Source organism: Harmonia axyridis, chromosome 6 (assembly GCF_914767665.1).
Source record: "Harmonia axyridis chromosome 6, icHarAxyr1.1, whole genome shotgun sequence".
Taxonomy (NCBI): domain Eukaryota; kingdom Metazoa; phylum Arthropoda; class Insecta; order Coleoptera; family Coccinellidae; genus Harmonia; species Harmonia axyridis.
Genome location: NC_059506.1, coordinates 35,058,466 through 35,078,680, shown reverse-complemented (window position 1 = coordinate 35,078,680; position 20,215 = coordinate 35,058,466). Strand labels below are relative to the sequence as shown.

General features: G+C 37.7%; 2 protein-coding genes across 2 annotated transcripts in view; one reads left to right on the top strand and one right to left on the bottom strand.

Annotated features, from left to right (window-relative positions):
• Positions 1-416: 416 nt before the first annotated feature.
• LOC123682113 overlaps positions 417-20,215 on the bottom strand; it is a 61,108-nt gene continuing 41,309 nt past the window's right edge. Inside the window, exons 2-3 of the mRNA XM_045620525.1 lie at positions 1,178-1,461; positions 417-1,000 (exon numbers count right to left, since the gene is read on the bottom strand). Of these exons, the coding sequence (XP_045476481.1) occupies positions 678-1,000; positions 1,178-1,461 (607 nt within the window). The 3' untranslated portion in view covers positions 417-677. The remainder of the gene's footprint in view (positions 1,001-1,177; positions 1,462-20,215) is intronic.
• On the top strand, positions 4,888-19,552 carry LOC123682112 (sodium/potassium-transporting ATPase subunit alpha-B-like). Its single transcript, XM_045620524.1, has 11 exons — positions 4,888-5,115; positions 7,464-7,705; positions 7,756-8,160; positions 8,490-8,893; positions 9,404-9,613; positions 10,138-10,441; positions 12,364-12,667; positions 12,724-12,863; positions 16,138-16,383; positions 18,796-19,011; positions 19,091-19,552. Exons 1-11 carry the CDS (start codon positions 4,931-4,933, stop codon positions 19,507-19,509), a joined length of 3,075 nt encoding a protein of 1,024 aa, XP_045476480.1. The 5' UTR covers positions 4,888-4,930; the 3' UTR covers positions 19,510-19,552.

Here is a 20,215-nt window from a genome sequence, read left to right as displayed (position 1 = left end):
CAAATTTGATAGTTCATGTTGGAGACAAAATTTGCTTACTGAAAATGACATATGCTCCCTCTATCTACGTTTATTACTCTGAGGGATCACTCAAAATTAAAAAATTACAGACACTATCAAAATGATAGCTACGCAAAAAACTATAAATTTGATTTGACATGTCAGTAAAATTCATTGAGATATCAAAATAATTTAGGAGAACTTCCCTCTCAAATTCATCAAATTTTTATTCAAAACATTTTTCCGTAAGATGTTTGCTTTTCGAAATTTTTGACTGATTCAACTTAAAAAAATCACCCAGTTTATTCTATGCACCTTCGGAGGAAGAAAAAAAAATGCTGGTATCGAATTAAATAAACGGCGTGAATTCATTCGTATTTTTATTCAAATGATTTCAAGATAAAAAATAAATAAAATTACACTTATAATATAATTTATTATTAATAATAAACATTTAACACTATTAAATCATACAAAAGCTGATATCAGTCTGGAAAAATCCATTTCTGGGCTTTATTGCACAACACACGGGCTTCAAGTTGCAAAACAAAACTTTGCAGGAAAGGAAACAGTCTCGAATTTTGGGGATGTAAGGTTTACTCATGTTGGATAAAGCTTTTTTTCAGACTTGACGTGTTTGGCCCATGTTGAACTTAATCTTACTGATAAGTACTTCTTTATGGCAGTAATCTGTGGTAGTGTGCTTTTCGGCTCTTCTCAATTACGTAAAAGGAGTGGGGTTTTCCGTTTCCGGCAAAGTATTTCGTGAAGGAACCCTTCTTGGGTTTGGCAGGGACGTAATAAGAAGGTTTTCTGGGCTTGTAGTGGTCGTTTTCAGGTTTTTCCAGGACTTCGTTCCAACTCTCTGGATTTGGATAATCGTTTATGGTTATGTCGTGGATGTCGTTCTTTCTAGACTTTAGTTTGTGGGCAGTTAAGGTCTTGAGGACAGGCAGGTTCCAGTGGTATACCTTGGCTGGTTTTCCATTGCTCTTGAAACCTGAAAAAAAAATTGATTTCAGTTTTCGAATTTTTAATTTATTTATTTTCAATCATTCATTAGCAATGATCCTATTTTTCGATGCTAAAAATATTGTAGGGTGAGAAAAATACATACATATAATGAGAAGACGAAAAAGAAGAAGAAGCATAAGAAGAAGAAGAAAATCAAAATTACCAATGGGTAGACGTTTCTTCTTTGCGGGTTCCTCTATGCTGTTAGGGTTGTTGAAGCCGTAATAGTGTGGACTTGGAGGAAGTTTGATGATGAACATGTGAGAGTCATCAGATCTACTATGATGTCTCGATTGCACCGCCAGTCTTTTTCTATGATGACTCTGTGGCGTTCGTACTCTAGTCAATCCTATTTTGGACAAAAGCTCATGGTTTTTTGCTGTGGATTGTAGACTTGCCAAACAGGAAGCGATAAGAATGGCCACGATCACTATGGCTTGGGATATTCTGAAAAAAAACAACATTTTAACTTATGGAATACTGTCAATTCGAGAAACCAGAGAATTTGATAACAATATGGCCGATTCCCATCATATGATCTAATTGACAATAGAAGTCAAATAAGGTTATAATTCTACTAAAAAGGTTATGAAACTTTGACAATTGATGTCAAGTTGCAGAAATATATGCTGACATAAGTTTGACAGACGATCATAGAGCGAGATGATGTACAACTGTCCATAACTTGAAAATTGAAAATTGATTTCAATTTGAAATGAACACAAATTTGTAGTTATTGGAGTTGAATTCGTGAAAATTACTAACGTCTGCATAGTCCATAGTCGAGTTTAAAAGTTGCATGATACAACATGAGCACTTCGAAGAAGTCCCATATTAAAATTCATAAAAATAAAAAAAAAAATCCATATCCTCATTCTGCATTCAGTGCTACCTTCAATGTAGCGATGAATGAATCATTCAAATACCAACTGACAATAGTCGAGTACACAGGTATTTAACTCAAAGTATACACCAAACCTGTTTTCGTTAACAGAGAATAAAAATGGCCCTTGTATGTTGTGCCAACAAATTCTTTTCAGCTTATTTAACTTCTCAGATACAGCAGGTTTGAATGGAGGTAGTTTTGTTCTTTAGAATACGGAATAAGAAAATATTTACCGAAGTGTTCAACTTGAAGTGAGCTTATGAGTAAGGTAAATATTTGAGGGATTGTCTGAAGGAAGGGCCTCATTTGAATATATTCGATTTTTATAAGAAATAGATTCTCAAATATGTATGAAAGGGGCTTAATTGTTGGTGTTTAGAGTCGGACACGTATTTATCAGGTAGGAAAAGAAAGAAGTGTATCTAAATTTAAATTAAGGCAATGAGATGAAGAAGTTTCCAGTAACTTGAAGAAAAACTAAAGAGTAGGAACAACTCATGCAGAAAATCTACAATTGCAACAAATAGAATATTATCTGACAGTAGACATCGAGATAAGTAATTTTTTAAAGGTTATGAAGGTTTGACAATCGATGTCAAGTCACAGAATAAAGAATGTACTTTACATTATTGGCCTCCATTGGAATTAAATTTGTCATTTTACATGCTCTACATATTCCTTGAATCAATTGTTCAACAAAATGAAAATTTTGATGGTATATCGTCTGCTGTAAACATAAAAACCATGAGAACCATCACTATGGTTCTTCATAGGAAATAATAAAAAAAGAATTATTACTACCACGAAGAAATTGAATTTCAATGATGCAACCATTTCCAATAAAGATCATAAATCGTCACTATAAAATAGTAAATCCAATCATAACACGTCGGCATTAAAGCTCAACCCAAAACGACCCAGCTCTGTCATAAATAAAGACAGATTTTATAGTTGATGACGCGTTTTGTACAGCACACTCGAACTTCCATAACCTTTTGATGTGCATTAAATGCCTTTTTGGTGAGTAACATTGCAAGAGCGCGTGAATCCATGCTTAATAGTTATTCGAAAATAGTTAGTGACCATTTACAGCGTAGGTTTTACTGCCCATAAGGCGGTAATATGGTTGAGACTCACCAGGACCTGAGGCCATAGCGGTACCATCTTAGAATTTGTGAGAAATATGGTAATATCAATTGATATGTGCAGCGGAGATTATTTATCAAATATGTTAACAAACGTGGGAAAGCAGTCTTCAAACACAAGATAATTTCGCGATATGAATAATATATTATGCAGCATGGGCAATTTACGTGGTAACTTTGACATAACCGCAAATTACTCACTTAATAAGTTACGGGCCTGGCGCACAGAGGGCACCTCCAGGGACATACAACTTTTTTCTCATTAGTACCATCTTAAAGAGATGTGTTTCAAAATTTCAAGTCTCGATATATTGAAGATCAAGGTTTGCTATGAGATTATCGTAAGTAATTACACAAGTGTATCAAAATTACCGATAATTTTGCATGACAGCGTGTTGTCATAAAAACTGCATGAGTTCATTTTCATGACCGAATGCAGTTTTTCAAAGAAAACACGCTGGAATGCGAAATTATCCGATCATTTTGATGCACGAGTGTAATTCGGGGGAATATTTCCCGAATAAACTGTTACATTACCTGTCAAACTGATTTAGAATGGAATTGCCACAGATTCGAACTGTGTAAGATGCATAGAAACTATGCATCTATGAACAGAACAATTATCGTAGTGCTGTTTCGCTTCCTACAATGCAATTATCGCTGTAATTTTCGATAATTGTTCTCCAGATACATAGAATTTTTGACAGGAGGGAAATATTCGCTGTAATTTTCGATAATTGTTCTCCAGATACATAGAATTTTTGACAGGAGGGAAATATTCGCTGTAATTTTCGATAATTGTTCTCCATATACACTGAATTTTTGACAGGAGGGAAATATTCGTGTATACAGACTATCTTAATAATGGATAAAAAGAATGGACTTTGTAAAGAAGAAACCATTGATGACTCCGACCAAATCCATATTTAACTTACTTTAAATTGCCGAAACTCAGCCAAAATGGCCTCAAGATCCCATCAAGCATGGAAAAACAGAACATCACAATAACGAGTATAATTCATCTTGTTGCAACATGAAATTTGATAGCCTCAAGCACCAACATTTGCATAAAGAAAGTGGGAAGTACCTTGTTGTTCAACCATAATCCAGGAAGAAAGTCTAAAACTGCATGAGGTAACAAATTACCAAAGGTCAACGAAGGACACATATGTCTGGTTTATTTTATGCATGTTAAATGGTTGGCTTGTAACTTCATAATAAGACCTGGGATTACTCTGATCACTCTAAATGAATGATAAGAATATATAATGGTATTTTGAGATCTGTGAAAGCGATATGTTTGTCGAGGCAAATTGAAATAGTTTGATGCTATCTGGTGGTTAAAAAATGGATTATCTGTGTCCATACATGGAAGTTTAATCGGATATATGGTATTGTACAGCTTTCTAGATCACTTTCAGAGATATACAGGTATATGTGTGGCATATTGAAATAAAATTGGGGTCCTTTTGGGATTGAGCACAAGATACATATTATTTTGTATCATTGACATTCTTATTATATTCGATATTCAAACTAGGATTGTAAGTTCTCAGTGAGGAATGAATTAACCTAACTTTGGCTCAGAGCTGAAGGTTACTTTTAGGTATCTTAGTTCCTACGTTAAATTTTTTGGCAAATGCCTCAATAACATTTAAAAAGGAACTGAATCTTGTTCTTCTTCCTCATTCAACGAATATTTAAGAGAATGAAATCTTTCTGCTATTCTTGTACAAGCTGACTACCGATCATAAAGAAAAAGATTTTGGGAACCTCAATGAAACAATCTATACCCATTTGACGCCTTCAGTTTATCCTAATTGACACAACAATTTATATATATTTTTTTTATTAGAGGCAATTTTATATAAAAAAATCCACCAAAATGAGTCGAATGTCTGTATCAAGAATGAGAGGCATGAGCATGATGTCTGCAACATCAATAAGCTCCTCAGGTGTCAGTTACAAGAAACCACTCGTGGTGCAGAGGACAGATCAAGAAATGGAAAACTTCAGGAAGGAGATATCCACAGATGCTCACGAGATACCTCTTCAAGAATTATTGCATAGGTAATTAGAGAGCCTATTGCTTCTTTGAATACGTTTTTCTTCAAGAGAGTATTGACTCTTTAAGTACCAGACGACACAGACGATTCCTTGTTGGCGCTTTTTGAAGAATACCTTGTTTTACACCTGCGTAAGATTATTCAATGTGTTGACTGAATAACTGAACTCCAGCAATCATAATAAGCAAAATGTCTTTACTGACTGGGTAAAATGTTACTTGAAATTGATCATTTTCATTTATGTTTGCTCATTTCGTGTTTGACGGCTTTATGAACAAACAGATTGTTGTTTTTATGTAAAAATTTAGTACCATGCCATAGAAGTAACGGCTTCCATTTTGCACACAGCTTTTTCATGTACAAATATTCGTGAATGATATGATGTACACGTTCAGATGATATCTTCACAATGCCTGCTATCTCGATCAACTTCACTTTACGATCATTCAAAATTATTATTTATTTTGTGAACTTTTTGATTTTTTCGTCGGTGACAGCCTCTTTTGGGCGTCCAGTGCATTTGCCATCTTCGGTGCTCATTTCACCACGTTTAAACTTAGCATACCAATCAATGATGGTTGATTTTCCTGGTGCAGACCCCGGAAACTCTTCATCAAGCCAATATTTTGCTTCAATTGTATTTTTTCCCTTCACAAAGCAATATTTCATCAGAACACGAAATTCTTTGTTTTTCATCTTTTTCAAAACAACAAAAGTGGCTACACTCACAACTCATTATCTCACAAACTAATGGTCGGACTGCTGTGAAATTGTGACAAGTATCGTTTGAAGGTAGGTACTAACTAAAATTCGTATGGATTCAATACTAGCACCACCATCTGTGAATCAGACCGGGAGCTTTTCAATTGGCCTACTATAGTAGTACTTTATATTAAATCAAAGATTCATACTTCATATGAAGAATTTTCCAATCTGGGGAAAGTAAAAACTTCTCATCAAATTCCACGAAACTTTCTCAACAATTAAACACAAACAGCAACTGGAAGCAACAAATGAAAAAAGAAGACCAACCGTCGCCTCAACATAAATGAAAAAAGAGACACCGTTGCATCTTTACGATGCACAGCATGCAGTCTAGTGAAGAAATCTAGATCACAAATTAATTGTCATTTTCTGCCATGTATGTAATCACGGTAACGAGCCTTTAATGACATAAATATGGACCTTGGTAATGCGGCATCAAAACGAGAATGGCTAAAGTGAGGAGCCTCAAGACTTTTTGACGCTCTCTGGGGAGTAATTTAGAATTTTTTTTTTCAGTATGATTTAATTGTATGTGTTTGTGGGATTCCTGGAATTACTGTCATCGGTTAAGTTGGTATGAGATAAACGTAGTCACGACGGATGACTAGATATCGACAGGAGGTTGACCAAAATTACTTAAGTTCTATACAAACTGACAGAGAAACTGCAACACCCAGAAGGAGCTGTTCAAATTTTAATTTTTTTTTTTGGTAGAACATAGATAGTATAACAAGGAGTAAATAATTGAAATTTGAAGAAAAAAACGAAGGGTTTACAATTTTTTTTTGAATACATTTGTTAATAATGTGATTATCCAATGCGATTATCTATACAATCCCCCATCACGTCTCGGCATTGATGCAATAAGATGATCTATTTCTTCTTGAGGTATACTATCCCAAGCTAACTGTACTTCATGTCTCAGAGCCGCCAAAGTAAGTTCCAAGCCTTCTTCTTCATGATGTCCCAAACATGCTCTATTGGCGAAAGATCGGGGAATCTGGGCGGCCATGGTGAAAGATTAACATGTGTCGCTTCGAAAATGTTCAAACTAACTTTGGCAATATGAGGTCGGGCATTATCTTGCTGAAATATTGGATTCTCTTACGGTTGAGGTAAGGGAGAACATATGGCTCCACTATTTCTTGAAGGTAACGCAGCGCTGTCATGTTACTTCGAATAAAGGCTAAAGGTGACCTACTTGCATATGAAATAGCACCCCATACCATAACGCCTACTGTCCGGTGTACATGACGCTCAACATCAAACTGAGGTTCACGTCTTTCTCCCCGAAATCGTCTAACCCTTCTTCTGCCATCATCTGCACCCAAGGAGAATCGAGATTCATCAGATAAGACGACCTGATGCTATTCCACATTCCAATGTTCTCTGCACCCTGTAATCGTTGCCGGCGATGCTCAACCGTCAGAGGTAACACAAGATGGGGTCGATAATGCTGCAGTCCAAAAGACCTTATCCGGCAGATCAACACTGGTACACATAGTGTCGATTGATATACTTTTGATTGTTTTTCTTCTGTCTCCTTCTTTATACAATAATATGGTCATGACACTTCTTCCTCCTCAGGCTTGGTACCAACGCAGAATTGGGCCTTACCCGCGCCAAAGCCGATACCCTACTGAAGATCAACGGACCCAACTGTCTTGTGGCCTCACAAACAAAGTCCAGATACTGGATCTTCCTAGGTTTCATGTTCGGAGGCTTTGCAGCTCTCCTTTGGATCGGAGCCTTGTTGTCACTGCTTGGATTCACCTTATCCTATATAAACGACCCAGACAGCCACGAAGGCTACGATCACCTCTACTTAGGTAAAGGCCACAACAACCATTTGATTCCCTCTCATCATTCTATGTTCAAGGTTGCGTCCTGTTGGTTGTGGTGATCTTCAGCGGCTTCTTCGGTTTCTACCAAGAATCTAGCAGTGAGAAGATCATGGATAGTTTCAAAAGAATGATACCTAGCTACGCAATGGTGATAAGAGATGGCATAGAGTACACATTGCCGAGTGAAGAGCTTGTTGTGGGTGATTTGGTTGAGCTTTTTGCCGGTAGTACAATCCCTGCCGATATAAGGGTGATAGATTCTGCCTCTTTGAAGGTGGATAATAGCTCAATAACTGGAGAGTCTGATCCTCAATCCAAATATCCTAAGTGCACTAGTGAAAACCCTTTGGAAACTGCAAATTTGGCCTTCTACAGTACCAACATAGTCGAGGGTAGGGGAAGAGGCATCGTGATATCTTGCGGAGATGACACTCTAATCGGTAATTATAACTGGTAATTTCAACAATTGTTCTTGCTGAATGGCACTCACAAGAACAATGAGAGTAATCTTCATTTCCTTTGGCACTTATTTCAATTAGACCACCAGCAATTGTAAAAGAGATATAACTTCCTAGAAATGGTATAATATAGTAACAAAGAGTATTCTGTATTAATTGTTAGATGGAACTTGAGATTCTGAAAGTAGCATTATCTAACGGAGTTATTTCCTATTTCATTTCGATTATAAACGACAATTTCATTGCCGTTAGAGTATGAATTATTCAGTTCTTGTATCAACCAAATAACATTAAATCTTCTCCAACCCAAGGTCACATCGCTGGCCTCACCACTGCATTGAAAAAAGAAGAAACCCCCATTCACAAGGAAATCAGAAGGTTCATCAAGATAATAACAGTTCTGGCCATCGCCATAGGCCTGACTTTCTTCATCCTGTGTCTTAACTTCGGCTACAACTTCTTCGTGAGCTTCTCCTTCTTCATAGCCCTGATAATAGCGAACGTACCTGAAGGTCTACCGGTCACACTGACTGCCTGCATGACCTTAACGGCTAAGAGGATGGCCTCCAAGAACTGCCTGGTGAAGAAACTGGAGGCGATAGAGACTTTGGGCGCTTGCAACGTCATCTGCTCAGACAAGACTGGTACTTTGACGCAGAATAGGATGACAGTGTCTCATATGTTTTTTGACGGACAGGAGTGGGATGTTTTGAAGGTGAATCTTCATATGTATAGCTTCAAAATTTCAAAAACCATGGTTGGTGAACATGTGGTCGACTTTGTCTAGAGGTATTTGGCCAAGAACATGATTCAGAGAACAAAAAGACGCTGTTCTCCAGGAGATGTGCTCTGGCCAGATGATCTCTTTGCTAGAGCAGCTGCAGTGGCTCACAAACTCTGAAGATTCGAGTCGTTGTTGTTTTTATCTCTTAAGCCGAGATTTTCAAAGATATTCCAATGACCTCAAACGACATAAAGATTGTAGTTGGAGAATAAATCGTACAAAATAAACTTAACAGCCAAGGGCATCATTTGAACGATTGTATTTGAGTTATATAATCTATCTGATAAATTGAGCATTCCTTCAATATCTCTTACCTTTTTTTTGAGAGCTATTAGAAATTCGGAAGTTAGGCATGGCACACCATGTGGATATCATGAAACTACTTTAGTATCTTGAAGACTTTTATGTTTAGAGCAGTGTTAAAGATAAAAACTTCCACAGACTCTGAACGAGGTTCCCAGAGACAGCGAAGCTTTCGAGGCTCTTGTAGAGATTGCAATGCTCTGCAGCAGGGCCACCTTCATCGACAAGGACAAGAACATACCGATAGAGGAGAGGACAGTGGCGGGAGACGCCAGCGAATCAGCCATCTTGAAATTCCTCGAAGCTTTAATTGGAAATGTGGCACAGAAGAGAGAACTAAAACCCAAGGTAACTAAGATGTTATAATTGCTTCTTAAACGTCATACATGACATCCAATAAGCGGTTTACGAGGTAGTGGCGCAGTAAGTAAATCTCTTGAGTGCATAATGATGTCGTTGACAGTGGCCAACTGGTTTTTCATCGTTTATAGGGATGTTACCGAGATCTTGAAATGAACATCTTTCCTTGGTTTATCGATAAGAGTACAAGGTATGAACTGAGTGTCATTTTGATTGTCGTATTCGTGTTTGACAGATGACAGATAGGAGTGAGAGCATAGAATGTTATACTCATTGCCACTTGGATCATAATGAGATACATATTTATTCATGAAAAGCAATGCGGTCCAAACATGTTACTATTTGGTGTGTATTGTGATCTAGGAGAAATCATGGGGTAGATTTTTTTCTAAGACTAGCCAAGTGGGGTTGGGGTTCTAGCAGGAATATGCTACACACCAAAAAATCTGCGTAATATTAGTGGCCTAGCAAACGTTTTTTCAACTTTTCTCCTTCTATTATCATTTTTCCAGATTTGTGAGATACCTTTCAACTCCAACAACAAGTTCCAACTCTCCATTCACAAGCTAGTTGGCGGTAGAAACCTTCTGGTCATCAAAGGGGCTCCCGAAAGGATCATTATGAGGTGCAAGAAATATCTGAGCAACGATAGAACGGTGGAACTCGACGATGACCTTGCAGATGAACTGTTGGAGGCGATTTTGAACCTTGGTAGGAAAGGAGAGAGGGTTTTAGCCTTCGCTGACTATTATTTGCCAGAAACTTATGGTGCCGATTATGTTTTCAATGCGGAAAAGCAGAATTTTCCGGTGGAAGGTAGGTAAAATATCTACGTAATAATGTAGGGTTTTCCAATAGGAATGATACAGTTTAAAATGAAACACTGTGCTTTATTTTTTACATTTCTTATGTTATTCGTGTTCATTAGATTATGGCATTTATGCATGAAAATATACACGCTTCAACAAGGTTTAGAAATGCACGTGCACAAGAAAAGATTGATTTGATATTAGTGATTTAAAAAAAAACATATTCATGGGTTTCATATCGTTCACTACAAATAAATATTCCTCATACAACAACATGGAGAATTTAAACAAAAAATATGATCCGAACGGCTCATCTAGATATGCTAACCGACAACAACGACATCACAATAAATCTCATCTCCCATAAACAGTTCTGCAGTCTTCAACACATTCCCCAAACCATTCCAACGGTTTACAATCGTAACTAATGAAGTAAAATCGTGTCAATTAGCTTAATAAGCCGTAAACTCCCCGTACAGAGCGCATCAAAGCCCGTGCGCATCCTCTTCTTGCCAGTTAATTAAATTTCCATTGTGAATCCTGGCCTGTGGCATTGCGATAATCCTCCGGCCGTTTGGGCATGTCGTAATGAAGACCAAGGCGAAGGAAGAAAACTTTCGACTTCTATGGCCCGACAAAGAAACAGTCTGACCCTACGGTTAGGTGGGGAGAATGAGGGTTACTTTCCACGCGACAAGGGGGTGATTTGTTAAGGGAAGGAAACAGTGGTGGTATGTCGCTAAACTGCTATTTCCAGGTCTTGCGTGAGTTATTTAAAAGCGATGAGAGTGGCGTTGAATCCTCTTGATTTAAAGGAGGGTAGGAAGATGAATGGCTTGAACGACTCCTAGCTCTGTCTGGAGGTCACAGGGTTTGTGTTTCGTGCTTTGGGGTTGAGGAAATGAGTTTGTCTAGTTATCAGAGTATTTTGGTTTTTAGATAGTTCAATTTCATAGACAATTTCGTAGTTATTCGGTAGAATCAAGAATATAATGGGGACAAGGATGCTGCCCTGGGGTATCTCATACAAGATTTCTGTGTATATCGTAATTTATTTTTTAAGCTTCCTTTAACGGTAGCTACATACGAATTTTTATATGATAGTAAAATATTTATAAACGTCTGTTCATAATGTTGAAGTTTTTTTTTGTCCTGCCTTGACGCGGCATAAATTCAAAATGTAAAGTAAAACTTTCGATCATTACTTAAGTTAGTTATCAATGGTATAATTGCAATTATTTTGAGTTGCACTGCCACGAATTGAATACACTTCCTGCTCTCTTCACGAATTTAACACAATTATTTTATCAACGTAGACAAAAGTTTTTTTTTGGGAAGCCGATTAATGAAGATTCGATAAACTGGTATAATCAACACAAAAAAGTAGGACTACAAAAAACACCCTGTTTCTCTAAAACGAAACGTTAGTACATATTTGTAGGACTTTTTTTCTTAAAACTATCCAAGTAGTCTCTCATTTTAGGGAAACCCTTTATATGTAGTAGAATGGTTTAATAAAATCATTCATCATTCTAAAGGTTCACTCTTCACTGAATAAAAGTGCCTAGTTGAGAGAAATTCTCCACATTGAAAGAGGAATTCAAAATTAATGTGTATTTTCATGAAAATCAGTGGTGTAACAACTTCTGCTTTAAAAATGTCTAGTTACGTGCTTGTAAAGACGGCACTGGTAGGTCAAAAACAAAGTGTCCATCAAAAAACTTTCTACCACGCTGAAAATTCGGGGCCAAAAAATTTTATCCAAAGATATTTAGCCGTTTGACAAATATTACAAATCTTTTCACGAATATCTTTGATGGCACAAATTTTGCTTCGATTCTTTATCGTCTCCACTCTGAATATTCTCAAAAAATCACACCATCAAAAACTTCATGGACACTCCACACCCATCTCATATCCCTTTTGAAGGTTACAGATTCGTCGGTTTCCTCTCAATGATGGACCCTCCCAGATTCACCGTACCGGAAGCGGTCCGTATGTGTAAAGAAGCCGGTATCCGGGTGATCATGGTGACCGGCGATCACCCAGTGACAGCCGAAGCTATAGCGAAAAAAGTTGGTATAATATCCGAAGACAGCATCGTCCACACGGACATACTGAAGGGAGACAACGACTCTATGACCAGGGTCAAGCACCACATAATTGCTGGAGTGGTGACCGGAAACGATCTGAGGGAGATGACAGACCACGAGCTGGAGATGGCGCTCGTCAAGTGATTAAGGAAGGTGATTTTGATGAGGACAAGAGGATTAAGTCGGGTTGTTACAGGTACAGAGAGTTGATCTTCGCCAGGACGAGTCCCCAGCAGAAGCTGAAGATTGTGGAGGCTTTGCAGAAGCAGAAACTCATTGTGGCGGTGACTGGTGATGGTGTCAATGATTCTCCTGCCTTGAAGAAGGCTGATATAGGTAAGGTATTCTTCTTTTTTCTTCCATATAGACTTTAAGTATTCCATCGATCATGCCTCTGTTTGGGGCGTAAATTGTTACTACATCTCTTCCTTGTATGGAGGATACTCCTACTTCCTAGAGGTGATCTATCTTTGGCAGCTTTCTAGATTCTATCCTACCCCATTCGATCTTTCTGTTGGTTATCCACTCATTGATGTTTTGCACTTCACACATTCTTTTTAGGTCTTCACTTCTTTCTGTATTGTTCAAAGTTTTTCGGCAATTTTAGGAAGAACTCTCGCTTCCGCTGATTCTAACATACTTCTTGCCTTAGATGTCTCGACCATGTAGGACATGATCTATCGTATGGTGGTCTAATATATTATTGCCTTTGTCTTCATGTTCAGATGTTTATTCCTCCAGATCGTGTTGTTGTGTTGTTCTTGTGATCGGAGAGCTTTATATTCTAGGTATGCCTTCCTTTTTTCTTCGCACTTTGTTTGTATTATTTTTTGAAACCCCGGTTGGTGGTGTGATTTTTTCTCCTGGATCCCAGTGCCTCCCTGGCTGTTTTCTCAACTTTACCTTTGAGCTAATCTCCCAACACTCGTCTATACTACTATATAATGATATTGGGTCTGTAGTGATTTTCTTTGTCAACCTTTGCTGATACAGGTGTTTTGTAGACACAGGTTCACCATCAACTAGTCGTTATCTTTTACTGATGTTTATTGAATCCTTGGTTGAATCCAGGTAAATCAGTTCTCCCTATTCTTGCATTGAAATTCCTATTACAACAGATTCTTCTGCTACTATTTGCTCTAAAAGTTCCGTTTGTTGTCATAGAATTCTTCTCTCTCTTCTTTTGGTTTGCATTCTTCTGGGCAATACAGAGAGATGATGTTGATTTTCTGTGTCCCGTTCTTAGTTTGATTTTAAGGAACAGATAAGTAGTGGAGGTATTTTATGAGTAGATGATGTTGAAGCTGTAGTACTCTGTTAGATAGTTAGTTAGTTAGTTAGTAATCTCCAGGAAATAGCTAAACTAAATTGAATCTTTTTGAAATATAATTGTTTTTAAGGAAACTTTGAAATGAATGGGCTAGCCATGCCAAACCCTGTAGAATAACAGTAAAATAAATCCAATGAGGATTATATTCATTTTCTCCAAAAAGTTCAATGAATCTGTTGGTCAAATACTTTAAGCTTGAATTCTACGTTCGCATATTGACTATCAATGAAACAAATTACCCAGAAAAAAAGCTATTCGAGCGATGTACCCATAAGAACGAAGATCCCCATCTGCGTGGTCCAGTTTAATAGGAATTTATCCTTCGTTTGAGAGCGTAACCGATGCAAATTCATTCGATAAACATAATTCCTTTATTGCCATTTGAAATCCGTGTTATTGTTCGAGTCTAAGCCGCAATCTCTCAATGAATGAGATTGCTATTGCACAGCCTTGCTAGATCGGAAGATACATGTGATGTGTGGGGCCATTCGTTGCAAGAAAAACTAAGCGCTCTTGTAGGATGATTAAGTATAGGAGGTTTTTGTTCGTTATATCGATCTATATCGTTTAAGGTTGTGGATCAGGTTTGGGTTCTTGTTTTTACGCTGACTCGTATGAATTTATATATTATGCTGGTTTTATTGTCGCATCTGATCCTGTTCAACATAAAGAATAATTTCTATGAGAATAGGGTAACCTTGAAAATTTTCAGAACTAATGGGAATAATTGAAGTAGAAAGGATAAAAAAAAATACTCTATTTTAAGTCAAAATTGAGATTAATGATATTTTCAATGAAAGTTGGGAATACAGCTAGGGATTCATCAAACCAAGCAGCTTGATATTTTAACAAACTACTTGACGTGAAAATCAAGCTCGTGAAAAATTACATACTTGAGCTTGACTTGATTTTAGATATTTATTGCTTGACTTGATATCAAGCTAATTGATAATACTTGAGGTTGATATGCACACGTCGCACACAATATATTTCTGCAATCTCGTGCGCGCTTACACTAAATAAGGGGATTCCTCGAGCGCCAAGAGACTGAAGCATTCGCCAGTGTGACTTTATTAGTAGTTTTCTCACATTTCTATGAAATCTATTGGTAGATTTTAGTAGTTTCAGAATAGTTATTTATAAAACAAGTGCAGAAGGCATTGATATTCTTCCACGAGTTCAAAATTCAAAAACGAGCCACGAAGTGGCGAGTTTTGGAATGAATGAGTGGTAGAATGAGCCTTTTGTACGAGTATTATACATTATTTTCTCTAATTCATTGCATTTTAATTGAAATTAATGAAATATTTTCATAAATATCATTTATTGATTTTTGCATTGAAAAATGTTGGTTGGCAGAACTGATTTCTTCAAGGCAAATTGATGAATTGACAGATAAAGCCGTGGCGGAAAGTTCGGAATACCAACATATAATAATGAAATATAACCATGAAAACTGTGCGTTTCTGATATATTCTCGCACGATTTTGTTCTACAAGATGTGGAAGAATGAACGGAATAACCATAGAATTAGAGAAATATTTTTCCGAACTTTATCAAAATGACCAAAGATTTTCTATCAACGCCAACATGTTCAGCTCCTGTTGAAAGACAATTTTCCAGAACTGCTCTTGAGTTACAAAACCCCGCAATAGGTTAGGCGACAAATCTATAAGATGCGTCATGTGTCTTAGATCCAGGATGGAAAATTATGAAATCAAACGAAGCCTGGAGGTTTCTCGATATCAAGAAACTTTATTTTTTTATTACTTTCTATTTTGTTATGATTTATAGTGATTTAATTTATGTTTCTATTTCAAAAAAGTAGATATTTTCAGTTCTTTATACAATAAGTTCAATAAATTAAAGTGTTTTTTGCAAGGTTCCTTCTCATTTCATCATTTTTTTATTGATGTGACACTACACAATAAAACTGCTGAAAATCAAGTACCTTGATATGATTCAAGTACTTGTAAATGAATACTTGACTTGATTTGAGATTGAAAAACTACTACTTGACTTGAGCTTGACTTGAAATCAAGTCAAGCTTAAGCCAAGTAGCTTGAAAATCAAGCCAAGCCGTGAATCCCTAAATACAGCAAAATACCATGTCGTCTGAAACACAAATTAGGAAAGAGTAGATGTATTCATCTATCGTAGAAGGGAATTTTAAAGTCTTGTCCTGAGATACTATAAGAACTTTTAATTTTCATCTCAAAGAGTAGATTGCTCAGAAAATCATCCCTACATTATTAAAACTTCAATATTTTCCATATTTAGGTATAGCAATGGGCATAGCAGGCTCGGACGTGGCCAAAAACGCAGCCGACATGATCCTTCTCGATGACAATTTCTCCTCGATCGTCACAGGCATCGAAGAAGGCCGTTTGATCTTCGACAACCTCAAGAAGAGCATAGCCTACGTGCTGACCTCCAACGTACCAGAGATCGTGCCGTTCATTGTCTTGGTGGGGTTCAATCTGCCACAATCCTTGACTGTTATGGCTATAGTACTCATCGATATTGGTGAGAGAACGAAAAATGTTTGTTGTTTATCTAGAAATTTTGTACAACTTTTGTTTCCGCCGTTTTGCAATAGATGGCTGTAGCGGTAAATGGTAGTCGAGATAAACAGATCGTAGATGTCATACAATAAGCTAAGGTATTTGTTAACATAACACCATCGTAATATAAGTCGATTTGTGTCTGCATCATAAAGTTATTTTCGATTAAACATGTCAGCTTACGAGCCAAATTCTCCTCATTTGCGGGAGGTTTTAATTTTCTGCTGTAATATGGAGAAATCTGCGGCTGAGGCTCATCGAATGTTCTCAAATGTCTATGGTGAAGCCGCTAAAAGTGAAAGAACGTGCCGAGAGTGGTTTCAACGCTTCAAGAACGGTGATTCTGACGTCGAAGACCAGAGAGAAGGAGTTTGAAGAAGCAGAACTGGAGGCATTACTTGATTACGACTCGTGTCGAACGCAACAAGAATTGGCAGGATCATTGGGAGTCTGAACGTCTGAAAGTCATGGGAATGATTCAGAAACAAGGAAGAAGACTGAAGACGAAAAATGGGTTCATTACGATAATCCTAAGCGCAGAAAATCATGGGGATATCCCGGTCATGCTTCCACGTTGACGGCCAAGCCGAATATTCACGGTTCCAAGAGCATGCTCAGTATTTGGTTGGACCAGCACGGCGTAGTGTATTATGAGTAGTGGAAACCGCCTAAAACAATCACAGGCGATCGTTTTCGAACGCAATTAATGCGTTTGAGCCGAGTATTGAAAGACAAACGACCGCAATACAACGAGAGACATGATAAAGTGCTTTTACAGCATGACAATGCTCGACCCCATGTTGCGAAAGTGATCAAGACATACTTGGAAACGTTGAAATGGGAAGTCTTACCCCACCCGCCGTATTCTCCAGACGTTGCTCCTCTGACGATCACTTGTTTCGATCAATGGCACACGACCTGAGTGAACAGCACTTCCGGTCTTATGAAGAAGTAAAAAATTGGATGGATTCGTGGATCGCTTCAAAAGATGACCAATTTTTTTCGACGCGGGATTCGTACAAGCTTTCGCAGTATTCAAACGGTGACAAGCAATAACAATCGAACACGAAGCCACCATAGAATACGACATGAAACGGCACGTCAGAGGTCTATTTATGGCGCACCAGGTATCTGGATTTTCTCCCCGACATATTTATGAATAATTACACTATGAATTTACGAGTTTGAGAATGTAGGTGCACAGCAAACCGTTCGGTAAATTTCTGTCATAATTTACCGGTTTTGACAACCTCTTAATTAATTTCTAGTACGTGGGGTGGTTGAGGAATGTTAAATGGTAGCCACCCTGCGTAAAAATGTTCCTTTTACTGGAAACGCAGGTGAGAGACCTTGATGTAAATGTGGGTGTTTGAATTCCCATCGAAGAAACCCATGAGTGGTGGAATAAATCAGTTAGGATTCGATATGGACGGTGACTTTATGAGAGCAGCCCCTAATTGATCATTTGTAACTATCCCACCCAATACGTCATGAGCACGCCCACTTAGGAACGTATTTCCGCTAACATAAAAGACGATTCCAAGGCATCCTATCATCTGGTATTCTTTAGGTTCCCTCCGCATAACTATAAATTTTGTGCAAATCGTTTTAAAAAACTTCAAGGGCTTCGAAAACAACACGTGTTGCGGGTGTTCCAATTCCCATCAAAGAAACCCATGAGTGAAAGAATTAATCAGACAAAATTCGATATGGTCAGTCTTAATTGATTATTTGTAGCTACACCACCCCATATATCAAAGCCACAACCATTTAGGAAGATGTTTCTACTAATAAAAACGACAGGTCTTAACTAGCCGATACTCGGAAGGTGGTCCTAACGATTGGTGTTATTCAGGGTTCTGTTCTACATTCCGCATAATTATAAATTTTGTGCAGATCGATCTGAAAATAGGTATTTCAAGAAATTTGATTATAAAAGTGGATTTCATGGTTATAATTCTTTCGAAAATGAAGAAATTCATTTGGTTTTTCTTACGCCGATTACCACTGATTTTTTCCTGATATTATATATCGTAGAAAATTGCAAATAATTGCTTAGAGCTTTCATATAAGTCTGCTGGAAGTAATGATGCATGATTAAGTGACGAATAAACTGAAAGAATAAGAGCTTAGATAATCAAATTGAAGCATATCAACGATGTTACGAACACAAAAATTAATATTTTATTAATCAGAGCTCAACTTGTGATGGAAGTGGCTACTGTTCTCCAATTCTGAACTATCTTATGATCAAACGATTCTTCAGATCAGTTTTATTCACAACAAATTCAATAAAATCGTTGATATATCGTAGAATCAGTTAAATTCAAATTGAAAATATGTCGACGACATTATTTGGTGTTTTTTTTAACAGGTACCGATCTATGGCCAGCCATCAGCCTTGCCTACGAAAAACCAGAGGCGGACATCATGAAAAGATGTCCAAGAAACCCAGTGGAAGATCGTCTGATAAACACCCGTCTTATCTACCTTGCATACGGTCAGATAGGCTTCATACAAAGCGTTGGAGCCTTCATCGTATATTTCTTCATCATGGCTCAACACGGCTTCTTTTACGATAGGCTCATCGGTAAGTTCTGCCCGGCATGCGGAGTCCCCCAAGGTACTGATCTTGGTTCGATACACTTCACCTACCCCTCTATTTGCAGGCATACGTGTTCTCTGGGACTCCGAAACAATCAACGACCTCCAAGACTCTTACGGAGAAGAATGGACCTATCCGGAACGTATGTACCTCCAAAGAAAATGCGTTGCCGGCTTCTTCGTTTCCATAGTGATGACCCAGACCACCGACCTGTTGATTTGCAAGACCAGGAAGCTGTCCCTGTTTCAGCAGGGGATGTCGAACAGGCCCCTGAATTACTCCATCTGTTTCGCTATGGCTGTCATGCTGGTTTCCGTGTACTGTCCAGGAGTGAGGGATTTCTTCCAGTTTGAACCTGTGGACTACTGGCCGTATGTCCTCACGTTGCCTTTCGTGTTGATCATTTTCTGCTATGATGAAGGTAGGAAATGGCTTATAAGGAGAAATCCGTACGGGTTTGCAGCCAGAGAAACTTACTACTGATATTTTAAGTCTGGATAGGTTTAATAAAGATTTTTTTATCGGATGTATGCTTTTGCAACTGGCAACAACTTAGAAGTTTCCGAAAACTTTTTTGGTTATCTCTTAAAATATTTCACATTCTATTGGAACACCCTCCGAATGCAGGGGTCTCTTAATTACACTGCTTAACAATTCTCAAGAAAATTGCGTATCATATTGGCAAGTTTGAGAAGGTCCAAGGAAGTCTTCTCTATCAATTAGTGAAGATTTAGAACTGGATTACCCAGAAGTGATAAGAAGATAAGCCAATGCAGTGTAGAAGGTACTAACAAGGCAGTAACCTCTTAATAGGGTCAAAATAACTGGAAGCTTAGCTCATGGCAGCTGCCACGAATCTTGTAGCTTATGCAGGTCCAGATATATTTCTTCCAAATAATGTCTAAGCTTCCATTCCTGAACTACTGCCCTGTATTCTTCTTTCCAAAAACCACATATGGGTTAAGTTCCAGCGACTGTTACCCTTGATGTCCTTTTTGCAAGTTCATCGGCCTCTTCATAGACTTGATAATCATAGCTAATTCACTTTGTTGACTTTACCAAGATGCTTTATGGCACCAAGACACTCTCAGGTTAATAAAATATTTCACAATATAATTCTAAGTACCACAGCGTTGAAATGTGCCTTGAACATCGTTGAATAATTCAATTGTCATAAAACTCTTCCTAC

What these genes read in the sequence shown, in the direction of transcription:
- LOC123682112 (XM_045620524.1), top strand. Translation starts at nt 4,931, where the DNA reads ATGAGTCGAATGTCTGTATCAAGAATGAGAGGCATGAGCATGATGTCT. An exon ending in CTTCAAGAATTATTGCATAG is followed by an intron (nt 5,116 to 7,463) that starts GTAATTAGAGAG and finishes CTTCCTCCTCAG; the next exon opens with GCTTGGTACCAACGCAGAAT. An exon ending in AGGAGTGGGATGTTTTGAAG is followed by an intron (nt 8,894 to 9,403) that starts GTGAATCTTCAT and finishes AAACTTCCACAG; the next exon opens with ACTCTGAACGAGGTTCCCAG.